This window comes from Terrapene carolina, unplaced genomic scaffold, assembly GCF_002925995.2.
Source record: "Terrapene carolina triunguis isolate 2854851 unplaced genomic scaffold, T_m_triunguis-2.0 Scaffold68, whole genome shotgun sequence".
NCBI lineage: Eukaryota > Metazoa > Chordata > Testudines > Emydidae > Terrapene > Terrapene triunguis.
The window spans coordinates 81547769-81561396 of record NW_020664419.1 but is presented as its reverse complement, the minus strand read 5'-3'; the positions used below and the strand labels follow the sequence as shown (position 1 = coordinate 81561396).

Sequence of the window (13628 nt, the reverse complement as noted above, 5' to 3'; positions counted from 1 at the left end):
AATAAACTGGCCCGGCCCGCTAGGGTGCTTACCCTGGCGAGCCACGTGCCAAACGTTGCCGACCCCTGCTATAAAGCATGTGTTCTAGGTCAGTGTTTTCAAACTTTTTTTCTGGCAACCCAGTTGAAGAAAATTGTTGATGCCCATGATCCAATGGAGCTGGGGATGAGGGATTTGGGGTGTGGGAGGGGCTCAGGGCTGGAGCAGAGGGTTGGAGTATGGGGGTGAGGGCTGAGGGGTGGGGCCTGGAATGAGGGGTTCAGGGTGTGGGAGGGGGCTCTGGGCTGGGGTAGGGAGTTGGGGTGAGGGAGGGGGTCTGGGCTGGGGGTGCAGGCTCTGGGGTGGGGCCGGGGATGAGGGGTTTGGAGTGCAGGAAGGGGCTCCAGGTTTTGGAGGGGCTCATGCCTGGGGCAGGGGATTGGGGCGTGAGGTTGGGGCATGGGCTTAACTTGGGCATCTGCCGGTCAGCGGCACAGGGGGAATGCTAAGGCAGGCTTCTTGCCTGTCCTGGCACCGCGGACCGCGCTCTGCCCCAGAAGTGGCCAGCAACAGATCCGGCTCTGTGCAGCTCTTGCCTGCAGGCACCGCCTCCCCCCCAGCTCGCCCCAGGAACTGGCCAATGGGAGTGCGGAATCGGGGCAGGGACAGCGCATGGAGCCCTGTGGCCCCCCCCCGCCTAGGAGCCAGACCTGCTGCTGGCCACTTCTGGAGCGCAGCGCGGTGTCAGAAGAGGTAGGGACTAGCCTGCCTGAGCCGGGCAGTACCACCGACGGGACTTTTAACGGCCCGGTTGGCAGTGCTGAGCAGAGCTGCTGCGACTCAGCGCCTTACATTCTGCGACCCAGTACTGGGTCGCGACCCGCAGTTTGAAAACCACTGTTCTAGGTTCTATAAAGCACGTGCTGAATAGTCGCTCTGCAGGCCTGTGCCACGTGAACATAGACTCCAGTCTGTCTAGCTATATTCCATCAACAATATCAAATTGGCAGCATTTACCTCCTGTTGTTGTCTTTTGTGCTCGGAGTGTTTCACCTGCAACATAGTTAAAAAACCCAAATCGTTACCAGAGCTGGTCACGTAGCAGAAGGGAAGCGTGAATGTGTGTGTTCTTATGTACTGGGGCACTTTTCAAAAGAAAAAAGATGCCTGAATCAAAAATTTTGCCCCTGGACATGTAGTTACTATTTGGTTTCTCAGAATCGCTCCCTTATCCAAGCTTTCCTTTGGCTCAGGGCCAGGGCCGGCTCCAGGGTTTTGGCTGCCCCAAGCAGCCAAGAAAAAAAAAAAAAGCCGCGATCGCGATCTGCGGCAGCAATTCGGCGGGAGGTCCTTCGCTCCGAGCAGGAGTGAGGGACCGTCCGCCGAATTGCCGACGAATAGCTGGACCTGCCGCCCCTCTCCGGAGCGGCCGCCCCACGTACCTGCTTGCCAGGTTGGTGCCTGGAGCCGGCCCTGCTCAGGGCTGCATTACATACAAGTCTCTCCTGTGAGGGTTCCAGGGCACTGGACCCAGACGCTGATTTCGTGATCTAACACAAAACTGAGGGGATCTGTCTATAGACTTAATTGCTTGTACAGCACTTTGAAGATTTATAGTGTTATGTGGGTGATCATCCCCACCACCACCAGGATAAATGTTTTCCATTGGGTATTGAACATTGTGCCCATGGCACGGGGCTTTGTTGTGCCACATCATGCCTTAACATTGCTGGTATACTTTTCATTACGCTGCACCCAACACCTTGCCTCTGAAGTATATGGTGCTTGTCTACCTTTTGCATAGAACTAAATAATTCTGCAGCAATGTATCATCGCTCATTTAACCAAAGCCCTGTATGTGAAAGTCAAATGACCCAGAGCCTTTTTTCTCTGGTCAGTCTGGCGCTGCATTTCATCCCACTGTTATCCTCCCCTCCCTCATCTCAGTCTGGTGTTTTCCATCTGGCTGAAATTATTTGTCCCTGGCTGGCACTGTTGGGCATAAGGACTCCATTAACGCGGCTGCCAGTGATGCAATGAATAGGCTGGAAAGGAAGGCTGAAGGCCAAGGTGGACAATAACAGCACCAAAAGACCTAGTGAAGCATATAAAAGATAAGCTGGAGAGCAGGCCCCCTAAGGTCAATCAGTTCCAGGATCCATGGGAGATCTCCCAATGTACTTCTTTTGGATGTAGACATCCCCTTTCAGTGCTTTGGCCTTGACCCTACTTTCCTATGAAAAGACAATGGTCCTGATTCTCCACTGCCTGGCACCCTGTGTAGTCATTCACATCTATGCAAAGGGAGCATATAGAGGGAGTAGATCGAAGTGCACTATGGAAGTTTTAGTGCATGACAGCTAGTGTGCTGTAGATTTACACCCCATCTTACTATGCATGAATTCTCTGTATAGACAAGCCTTAAATCAGAATTTTTTTACTCACTTACCCCATTGATAGTGTTTTATGCTCATTCTTCACTCCCTCTGCACAGGGCTCCTGTAGAATTTTGGGGTTAACTTTCCCCAAACACAGCTACAAATCTATTGTGTGTGAATTCAGTAACTACTCACCAGGGAAAATCAATGGCAGACCAAACACCTGCACTTCACACAGAGTCAGGTACTCAGCTCGCCTTGGGATGGTCACAGTCACATAACGCCCTTGCATTCCATGACAGTCAAATGAGAGTGTTTGCCCAAGCTCCATGGACTCAACTGTAGCACATCTGGAAATGAACAGGATCTTATTCACAGAGAGTGGTAAAAGAGCTGTTATGCATTGTGAACCTGAGCGAGGACTAGCACCATGAAGTCTGTATCTGTGGAATGAAAGCTCCTGTCTCTTGTATGCTCATGCACTGAAATAAGCACGTTAGCTGGGATTTTCAAAAGGGCCTAAAGGATCTGGGTTCCTAAAATCCTTATGCCTTTTCAAATGTCCCAGCCATGAGAATCAGTTGATCACTTAAAAGTGTTTCTGTTAATGATTTTTTTAAGAGATGTAGCTATTAACATGAAGTCAGTGAAACACGAACACCATTCATGCAATAGTATGGTTAAGAATGTAAAAGTCAAGATAAGCATGGTTACCACAAAAACAGGGCCCCCATGTGCTTCGTAGCCACCCAGAAAACCAAAGAATTGATTTTTCAGTCACAATGCTGCATAATTCTCTGCATTGCATCATTTTTTTAAAGGAACTACAACAACAAAAGACTATTTTCTTGTCATTCTCTAGCTCTTCATCTTGTCCAGCTGTTGTTTTAGGAGCTCTGCAGGACAGAATGTCTGGCTGGGAAAGTAAGGGCATGAGGGGCAGAAGAGGCTGAAGCCCTGCCTTCTCTGAACTGCACTGCATTCTGCAGCAATACTTCTTATTCATAGAGTTTAAGGCCAGAAGGGACCATTAGGTCATCTAGTTTGAACTCCCATATATCACAGACCATTACATTGCACCCAGTTACCCCTGTATTGAGCCCACTAACTTGTGTCTGGCTAAAGCCTAACTTCCAGAAAGGCAGCCAGTCCTAATCTGAAGACCTCAAGAGATGGAGAATCCACACTTGCCTTGGCAGTCTGTTCCATCGCTATTAAAACATGTCCCTTAGCTACCTATTAAGAACTTGTTTGATAACCTGTGTGGCTCCTAATCTGAGAGATCAAGAAGAAATCAATGGCAGGAAGGGTTGGAGCATCGTCTAGGGACTAGTCTACATTGGGAAATTACATTGTGTCAGAACATGACTTTGGGGAGCTGTGGTAACTAGCAAGACGGGGACTGATTCTCATGTACGCTGAGGCCACTTTATGCTGTTGACAGTGTAAAATCTCTTAAAGTGAGCGTAAATTGCTGTCAGAGCAATATAAAGGGGCCTTAATATAGACAAGAATCAGGCCTTAGCTATATGCAAGGACTGTCGCTCTCATCATGTCAGCTGGGTTATTCATGACCCACTGACACAAAGTTAAACACAACATTCCTGTGTCCAGTGAGTGCAGTTTTGCTTAACTTTTAATTACTTACCGTGACTTCTCAGGGGTGTGTTCTCACACAACATACGGTAATTTTCCAGTGTAAGGTGCAGCTCACCTGGAGTAAGGGCAACAAATCTGGCCTCCTTGTTTGTAAGTGCTCCAGCATTATTAGTACAATACTACTTTAAATATTTCTTGACTTTGGTGGGTTTTGATTAGCAAACATAACTGCAAAGTTAACAGGTTTTTGACTTGATTGATGCACAAGGCTTGGATAATAATCATCACACACAGAAAATGACCATCTGAGAAGACTGACTTTTCACCACTTTGCAGGAGTGTGGAAAAGACTGCACATAAAACCTGGGCTCATGTCCTTACAGGAAAGGTACCCAGTCACTTTCATTCAGTTTTCCTCTACATGCTCAAATACTTCCACAAACTACAATAGATCAGTACCTGGGATTCAGTGTCCCACCAAGCTCTGGTGAGTTCCCAATCCGAATCTCTGCACCATTGATCCTCTCTTTGCAACAGTCGCCTCGATTTGTGATCGCCACTGAGGACACAATGAATGTTGCGCTCAAATCCACTGTCCACCATGGCTGGAAATCTCTGCGTGTTTGTGAGCACTGTTGGCTCGGGGAACGGTTCAATAAAGTTCCATCAATGGCCCTCATAGGATTGTCCTCAATCTCTCCGGCGCTGGACTGGGAGGCTGTTTTCCCCAGGGCTACATTAGGAGCTATAAAACAACAAACACAGTTCTTATGCATCACCTGCTTTGGAGAGAAGTGCTAGAGTAGGAACAGCTGGATTATCACTGCAGAGGGGAAACGAGCAGTTTATAAAATGCACTGAATTAACGAGTCAGAGTTCCTCAAGGACAGGAGTTCAATTCACAGCTCCCGTCACCACTTGCAGTTTCAGCAGAGAGAAGCCAAGGACTGAATGGGCCTGGAAACTGAACTTTCCTATTACCCCTATGAAGCCCGTCCCTCCCACTCCCACCCCATCAGGTTAAAGCACCTTGGGGCGAGAGTGAGGAACTACGTGGGGGAAACTCTGGCTGCTCTCTGCTCAGGGATCAAAAGAGTACTTCAGTCTTCGGGGACTGCCAGTCCAGCACTTAAAGGACAAAATTAATTTTGAATTGCAATTTACATTACAAATGTCACCTGTGTGGTTCAGATATAGAGCGCATTTCTGTAGCTCCTGTTGCCCAATTCCTCCAATCCAAGGACTCTTCTACGGGGCTAAAAATTACCTGAAGGCCAGACAGCCCTGATCAAAACTGTACCAATGGAAAGTGAACTATTCCAGTGGGGACTTATGATTTTTCCCACAAAGAGAGAGAAATTTCTACTTTCCCAGTAAGGCTGTAGCAGGGGATGTAGCCGACACCACAATGATGATTTGCTCAGAAACCCAGTATCCTGTTTAAAAAAACCTCCAATAGTTACCTGCTCTAGAGTTATTCAGGGTGATCCATATGTCAGTTTCAAAACGATCTGAAAAATTAAGCAGAGCAAGAGCCACCAGATGCATTTGAGGACAAGGATCATTTATCCTTGTTCCCAGTACTCGAGCACAGCCCATGTTTTCTCTCTGCTGCTTTCCCCAGGCAGGCATAACAGAGAAACCTCACTTCCTGGTCGTTTACCCATGCAAGGTTCCCACTTCCTGGTTATGACCACTAGGCTTGAGATATAGACCTCACCGCTGAATCTATTGCTCTCTGTAGCCTGTGTCTGCCTTGGACTCTCTTGTAACACAGCAACACTTTAATTGGGGCAGTGTCCCTCTCAAAATGCTGACAGAGTTAGATAATAAAGGTAAAGAGTTAAATAATAAATAATAATGGAGAGAAAGGAACTGGGAAAATATAGGCCCAGGACAAGGTGTTGTCATATGAAATTTGAAATAAGGTAGGGTGACCAGACAGCAAATGTGAAAAATCGGGACAGGGGGTGGGGGGTAATAGGAGCCTATATAAGAAAAAGACCCAAAAATCAGGACTGTCCCTATAAAATCGGGACATCTGGTCACCCTAAAATAAGGAGAGTTCATGAAAAATGCACAGAAGCTGGTGAGAAAGTTTCAGAAAGGCAGGAGCTGTAGAGGAGAAGACTTTTCCACTAACAGTGGCAACGTTATGGGAAGGGCCAGAGAAGTGGAATGGCTAGTTCTGATGTGGCGAGAAGAATTAAATGAAATAAGGGGTGATCCAGCCCATTTACATGACTCTTGAACTACAAAGAGATCAAAATAGGTCAGATCTCCCCAGCTGAGAAGTCCCGCAGAATGAAGGAGTCTTCAGTGGCATGGCCCTGGCACAGCTGGATCCTACTTCACCCCCATCTCATGGTCTGAGAGCAGGGGGCATGCTGGAGTCAGAGAGGGTGGGGCAGGCGTGCTGCACCTGTGCTCCATTGATTCTCAACAGGGGCCATTGCTACCTGGCATAGTCTGAGAGCTGCTTTGAACTCCTTTGAGCTAGATTTGGTTTAGTACCTTTCTGAGAATCAGTGAGCCACAGCCCACTCCCTTGTGCCCAGCAGAGACTGGGTGCAGTTGAGAATCTGGCTCACAGTCTGGATGTGTGGCTGGAATAAGCCCATGGAAGTTTTGAACTGGACCTTGAAGTGAATGGGGGCCAGAGAAGGCATTTGTGCAGGTTGTGGGGAGATTAAAGGGCTCGTCTAGAAAAACAGTTAGTGTGTGACAAACTAGGGGGTAAATCTACGACACAGTAGTATATACCACACACTAACTGGCTGGGTGGACCCTGCTACTGTGCTCCAAAAGTTCCCCAGTACGCTTTGATCTACTCCTTTTTGAAATGAGAATAAGTCAATGCTTCAGTGCACATGGGAGAAAATGGGCAGCAGCAATCTGCATATTCCAGGATCTGGACATCTGGGAAGACCATCTCTTCACCATTTGGCTAAGATCTATTCTAGGATCTGCTCACAGGTATGTCAGCTTTAAAAAAAAAAATCAGATTTTTCTGTGAAAATTGTTTACTTACTAACACTTACGTTTACTTGAACTGAAAGAGACTACAGGAAAAAATAGTCTCCTCTGTTCTCTATTTTTCCCTTTACTTTGTGCATTTGGCACACTTTGTATACTGTTATGATGGAGGTTGGGTGGAACATGGCTGAAGCTGGTGACTGTGATAGCTGCCCTTTGTTTAGGACAAAGGTAAGCAGTTAAGCTCCTTTTTGGAGTAAGATAACTGAAACAAGAGGGGCCACAAATAAAACACAGACCATACGCAAGGCTGGTTAGAAGCTAAGCTGTATGATTGGAGGGGTTCCACTGGCAACTGAATACCTATACAGTTGGCTGGGTATTGTTTGGTGGAGGTGTGTGCATCTGTGAGAAGAAGCAGAAGGAGGCAGAGAAGGCAGCAGGAGAGCCAAGGAGACAGCAAGAGGAGCTCTTCCAACAAGACAAAGCCAAGAGGGAGAGCTTTTTGGGCAGAGTGCCGGCTGGACAGTGGTTTGGAACTGTGAGCAAGGAAACTGCCTCCTGCTGTTTAATTCCTACTGTGTTCTGGGAAACAGAACTCTGTGTAAATGCCTCGTAAATAAACAGGATTGCTCCAAAGAAATACCTGACTCCATAATCAATTTCTTCTTGTAATGTCAACAACCCACAAGACTCCAAATACTGGCTAACCACTCGGGTAAAAGGGATAACAATACCATGAATTTCATGGTCTCCCCCATACAATTAGTCTATTTCATCTGTTTGGATGCATTGTTCACACAGCAACAAGGAAGAGGAAAAACATTTTAAAAACAAGAAAATTAGATTGTAAACATCTAGTTACTTTTAACTCATGTTTTGAAATTGACTGGCTCTCAAGTTGATGGCATCCCTTTAATATCTAGTAAGTTCTATAATGAGTGGCTATGTTTATTAATAATAATTAATACACGTAATTAATCTACATACTGAACTTTGAAGATGTAAAACACTAGATGAATGCTAATGATGATATTATGCATTGGCAGGAAGATAGGCTATAATCTAACAGGTCTTTTCCTTCTGTAACTGCTAAGATCCAAAAGGAGTTGCAAAACTTAAAGAGTGTGAAGAGGTGAAGGCAAAGCTGAATGAAGTTTGTATCAAAAGTGAAATCAAGCCAGTGGCATACATTGGCAAAGTTCTGGAGGTGATAAGAGGCTGATTTACAGACAAGGAAGATGTGAGAAAAGGAGAAAGAAAAGTCAGGACAAAGGGAGAAGACAGAGTTGGGTTTGATGATTCTCCTCTTGCCCAACAGAATCACTTCTGGTTCTGGAGACATCTAGCTGAAGAAATAGAAGTGAAGCAAGCAAAGTAGACCAGGCCTATTGCATCACATTTCATCTCTTTTATAAGATTCTAACTTACCTCCATTGGGGATCCTTGGACCCAGAGTTTCATTGAGCATGAGGTCTACAAAAGAATGAAAATAAAAGCAAAAGCAAACAAAAAATATTCAGTTTCCATCCTGAGTGACACAAACTAGTGCTGTCCAGAGGACGGCAATTCCATTTTGCAGCAACTTTTGAGGTTTCTGAATTTGTTTTCATTCCACATTGGAATGAAAAAACCCCCATAACCTTGTGAATTTTTTCACTAAACAGAATTGTGTGACATCCATTTTCAGATTGACAACCTGAACTTTTCAATTTGAGTCAGACTCTCTCTGGTCAGAAGTAACCAAAGTGCCCTGGACCAAAACAAAAAACAACTGCTCTTCCCCCCCACAACACCCTTCCCAGTGAAATATCTGTCAAAACCGATCTGTTTTGGCTTTGACAAAATCACATACTGTACTTCAACAAAATTTCATTTAGTCAAGAATGTTCCAGCCAGCTCTAAAACTAACTCCCCAGTCTGCCTGCCTGATAGCAGTGCACAAAAATGGCCAGTGAAACAAACTAAGACTTATATGCATTTCTTCTGGATCTCTAATATAAAGTGAAGGTGAGTCTGGGAAGGAATTCACCTACTTCTGGGATCCCTTCTGTCATACACACCTACATTTAGAATATCCATTAATGAAGCTGAAACAGTCATTCCATTGCTTTACTCCTACCCTACACTTCTCTCAGACGTGTGACTGGCTCAAGAGGGTCAGCCAGCCAACTTGCCTGTAGAGAGCAGAGAGCTTGCACCAGCTCCAGAATAGAGACCAATTACACCCAGCCTTTGGTGGCAGCATCCTGCTTTTGTGCTAAGGATTGTGCGCCAAACAGTCTGGTCTAGGGGCTCACCCTCATTTTAAGTGGGATCATGAAAAGGACTCACCTGATGGCATGGAGCAGCGGAGTCCCTGAGAGAGAAAAGGAGCTCATCTTGGAGGCTGGTGCAACAGCGGCGATAAAGAAGGAATTTAGGGTATGTCTACACTGGGGCTTGAAGATGTAATTTCCAGCTTTACGAGACATATTCATGTTAGCTCTGAGAAGCGCTAGCTGCTGAAAATATGATTCTATCTAAGACCAGAGGTTCGTGCTCGGGGCACTTAGCCCCTCCCACGCTTGTGCCGCTATGGCTACACTTCTATTTTTAGTGCAGAGCTAGAGTGGGTATGTCTCCTCGAGCTGGAATTTACACCTTCTGGCTCCCAGTATAGCCAGACCCTTAGTCCAAGGTTAGCACAGAGCCAACGTGGCTCCACATGGTGCCTCCACCTATTGACTATCTACCGTTCTCACAGGTGACAGGAGGACCTACAAGTCCAGCAAACTTTTTAGGCCCACCTACTATCTTCATTCAGCAACAATGCCAGGCAATTCAAAATGATAGTAATGTTCTTTAGTCCGGAATTTTCAAAGGAGCCCAAGGCAGTCAGTCATCCAAAGTCCACTAGAATTCACTGGGATTTGGGCCCCTGACTCCTCTGAAAATACCTTAGGAGACAAAAACAGTTTCAGGACTGTTAGCACCATTTTAGGGTTAATGTTTCCCAATGGCATTGTAAGCCACAAACCTAGTTTCTTAGTTAAATGGACATCATCAACTAGAAAAAAAATCACATATTTGTCTGCAATTTTGTATGTTACTTTGGTAATGAGTAACAGCTAAGATTATTTCCCCCCGTTTGTTTACACTGGGCTTAGTCTTACACTATCTAAGTCCAGGAGGGTTTTGTCACTGACTCCAATGAGAGTAAGTGCAGACCCTTTGTGTATTTGACAGTATTTTGTGCACAGTCAGTTTCAGGGTTCCTTTATATGTTACACATCTGTAGACATCTGTAAACATCAACAGCTGGGAAGCAGAAAAAAAATCAAGTAATAAATTGCTGTCTTTCAGGAACTGGAGTTTTTTAAAATGAGTATGTGAGAACGGAGAAGGAAAATTAAACAAAACAAACAAAAATTCCCAGAAGCAGCCACTAAAGCCAGAACCCAAGCATAAGGCACAGAACACAAGGGAAGCCAAGGAAAAAGATGGAAGGAAACACAGGCTATGTCTACACTAGAGGCCTTACAGCAGCACAGCTGTAACGATGCAGTTGCGCCGCTGTAAAGTCTCCCATGTAGCCGCTCTAAGCCGACGGGAGAGAGCTCTCCCATTGTCATAATGAAACCTCCCCCAATGAGCGGTGGTAGCTATGTCAGTGGGAGAGCTTCTGTCCATAGGCACCGACTCCATGGGTGCTCCGGGGCTGGAGCACCCACAGGGAGAAATTAGTGGGTGCTCTGCACCCACTGGCAGCCAAGCTCCCCTCCCCATCCCCTACCCCACCTCACCTCCTCCTCTGTCTCCTCCCCTGAGCGCGTCGCGTCCCCGCTCCTCCACCTACCTCCCAGCACTTGCCAGTTGTTTGGCGGCGTAGCAAGCTCCGGGAGGGAGGGGGGAGGAGTGGGAACGTGGCGCGCTCAGGGGAGGAGGCAGGGAAGAGGCGGGGCCAGAGTGGAGATTGGGGGAAGGAGTCGGAATAGGGGCAGGAAGGGGGCGGAGTTGGGGCAGGGACTTTGGGGACGGGGTTGGAATTGGGGCAGGGCAGGGGTCAAGTCGGGGCAGGGCCAGGGGCAGAGGCGGGTCGAGCACCCACCAGCGCGAGCAGAAGTCAGTGCCTATGCTTCTGTCAGTGTAGCGTATGTCCATCTGGGTGTGTTTTTTTCACAGCCCTGAGCGACATAAGTTTTACTGACAAAAGTGCTAGTGTGGGCACAGCCAGAGAAAGCCAAAGACAGACACAAACTGTTCTTTAAAAATGTAGGACAACATTCATACCAATCTTTACACAGTTCCAGGCATCTCACACTTTGTTTACCATCTCAGTGGTCACTGTCAAATTGAAGACTTCACTCACAAACCTCATCAGAACTCTCTTTGCAGCAGAAGAGGCTTTCTCACATTTCTGGTGTGTCCTTTTCAGCACACCACACACCTGAGTATGTTTAATTCCATTAATCAGAAAGCAGTGGTGCATGTACACACTTCTATGTAGATCTGATTCTCTCCAGCCAAGGGGAGCCATGCAGCTGAATACAAGTCAATACATTCCTCTGGGGCAATGCTCTACTTACCAGAAGAATTTACTGGTAGACCAAACACTTGGACTTCACACAACGTGAGGTATTTTTCTGTGCCTGGGATGGTCACAGTCACATACTGCCCTTGCATTCCTTCACAGTCAAATGAGCGTGTTTCCCCACGGCCCATGGAGTCAATCTGGGCACATCTGGAAATGAAGCAGATTAATAGCCATTATTATTATACTTTGACAACAACAAGAGCTCAGATCACAGGGGTGGAAAGGATGAAAAATACAAACTGCCCCCATAATTCAGCAAATAAATGTAATCATCATCCTATTTTTCCTCAGTTATTTGTTAAACAGTGAATCACTATTAAGGCAGAACAACACAAGCAGACTATTTACTCTAGTGTTGGCTGTAGTAGTGCTATAGATAAGGTTGATTCTACAAGTTTGGCATGAGGATCTTTAGGGCCAAATTCTGCCACCTTTACACACATTGGGTAGTACCTCACTCCTCAAGGAGTTTCCAGGTAACACTCATAAGAGTGGCAGAATCTGATGCTGAATCATTTTAAACAACAGCTTTCTTTAAATCAATCCTGTAGATTCATTACATCAATGTCCCATGGGAAAGCGATTCTGAGAAAGAAACTGTGAAAGTCTAATTAAAGGCCCAATCTTGATTCAGGAGCCACTAGCTTGGACCTGTGTGCTCACACACAATAGTACCATGCGGGACTCAGCATGAATGCTGGGGTTTGTTCAGCATCAAGGGTCTTAAGAGAGCAAAAAGCTGATCATGCAATTACTAGCAGGAGAGGTGAGGAAATTGCTTTTAGCCTCTAAAACCCCAACTACACATCATACTTGATAGAAACTATTTTAAAGCATGTTAAAAACACACACACATGCACACGCACACACACACACACACACACACAGTATGAACAGAGGCAGTTGTACTGGTCAATGGGAACTGAGCATAGCTTAGTTAAAACCATTATGAACAACAAAACCATTTGAGATCTGTTCTAATCACTTCCACTCCATTTCCTTCTATGCGCTCAAGCACTTTCATTCAGACCATCAGAGCATATTACCTGGGATTCGTTCTGCCACCTCTCTCCGGCGAGCTCCCAATTCGGATTTCAGCCCCGTTTAGCCGCTCTTCACAACAGTCTCCTCGATTGGTGATCTTTACTCTGAACACTTGAACCCTCGCTCTCAAATCCAGTGTCCACCATGGATTAATATCTAAATCCGTGTGACTACATTTTCCTCTCAGGTAATCACTGGACGGGGACCCATCAATGGCATTGCCAGGGTTTCCATATTTGTCATAGATGCTGGATTGGGATGCTACACCTTCAAGTACCACTTCAGGGACTGCAGAAAATAATCAGGAGTATCCTGTCTTACTGCAGGTGAGCTTAAAGTTTTGAATGACAAACCCTGTTTGCACTGGCAGAGAAATTCTTATGGGAGCACTTTCCCAGACACAAGCTGAAAGAATAGCTGACAATATTGTAAAACTCTTTTCAGGGAAACATTTTAGCTAGAAGATCTTGGGATAGGGGATTGCATCCCATTGTCTGCATTTGGGAGCTAAGAGCGTCTTGCAGGATCATGATCAAGTCTGTCAATGATATCAGAAAAAACAGATGGCATGTAAGAGGGTACAACAACATGGTTCTGTAGCTGCGTCTGGTAGTGGTGGACTTGGCCTGCTTATAGGAATCCTTCCCACTAAAATAATTAGATAACAGGGAGGGAGGAAATAAAAGAATAATCTCTAAATAACATTTACCTTCATCTGTAGACAGTCCCTTCAGGGCTAGGATAAGCAGCAGGGAGAGGGTGTGTAACATGGTTGGACAGTGACCTTTTCACTGTATTTGCACTGTATTTGTCTGAAAAATGGACAACTCCTCTGTTCTGAGAGATGGGAGGATTTTGAGGGGTATTAAACTCATTTGAGCACCAATATTCTCCAATCAGAATTGTTCTAAAAAGAGGAACATTTTGTGACCATTGGCTCTTATCTGGCAAAACAAATAATTAAAGGTCCCTGTGACTGATCAAGTGGGAAGAAAGATCAATAATGAGCGGGGAACTGCACAAGGGTAGAATTCCATGTCCATGCAGAATCCCACTGAATTCAACACGTCTCTGCA

The 13628-nt window shown here is 45.9% G+C and overlaps 1 protein-coding gene across 1 annotated transcript in view; it reads right to left on the bottom strand.

Annotated features, from left to right (window-relative positions):
* The window catches only part of LOC112102530, a 15450-nt gene extending 2047 nt beyond the window's left edge, over positions 1–13403 (bottom strand). The window contains exons 1-8 of the mRNA XM_026648952.2: positions 13262–13403; positions 12555–12840; positions 11501–11655; positions 8364–8408; positions 5420–5467; positions 4416–4701; positions 2553–2707; positions 997–1032 (exon numbers count right to left, since the gene is read on the bottom strand). Of these exons, the coding sequence (XP_026504737.1) occupies positions 997–1032; positions 2553–2707; positions 4416–4701; positions 5420–5467; positions 8364–8408; positions 11501–11655; positions 12555–12840; positions 13262–13322 (1072 nt within the window). The 5' untranslated portion in view covers positions 13323–13403. The remainder of the gene's footprint in view (positions 1–996; positions 1033–2552; positions 2708–4415; positions 4702–5419; positions 5468–8363; positions 8409–11500; positions 11656–12554; positions 12841–13261) is intronic.
* Positions 13404–13628: the final 225 nt, after the last annotated feature.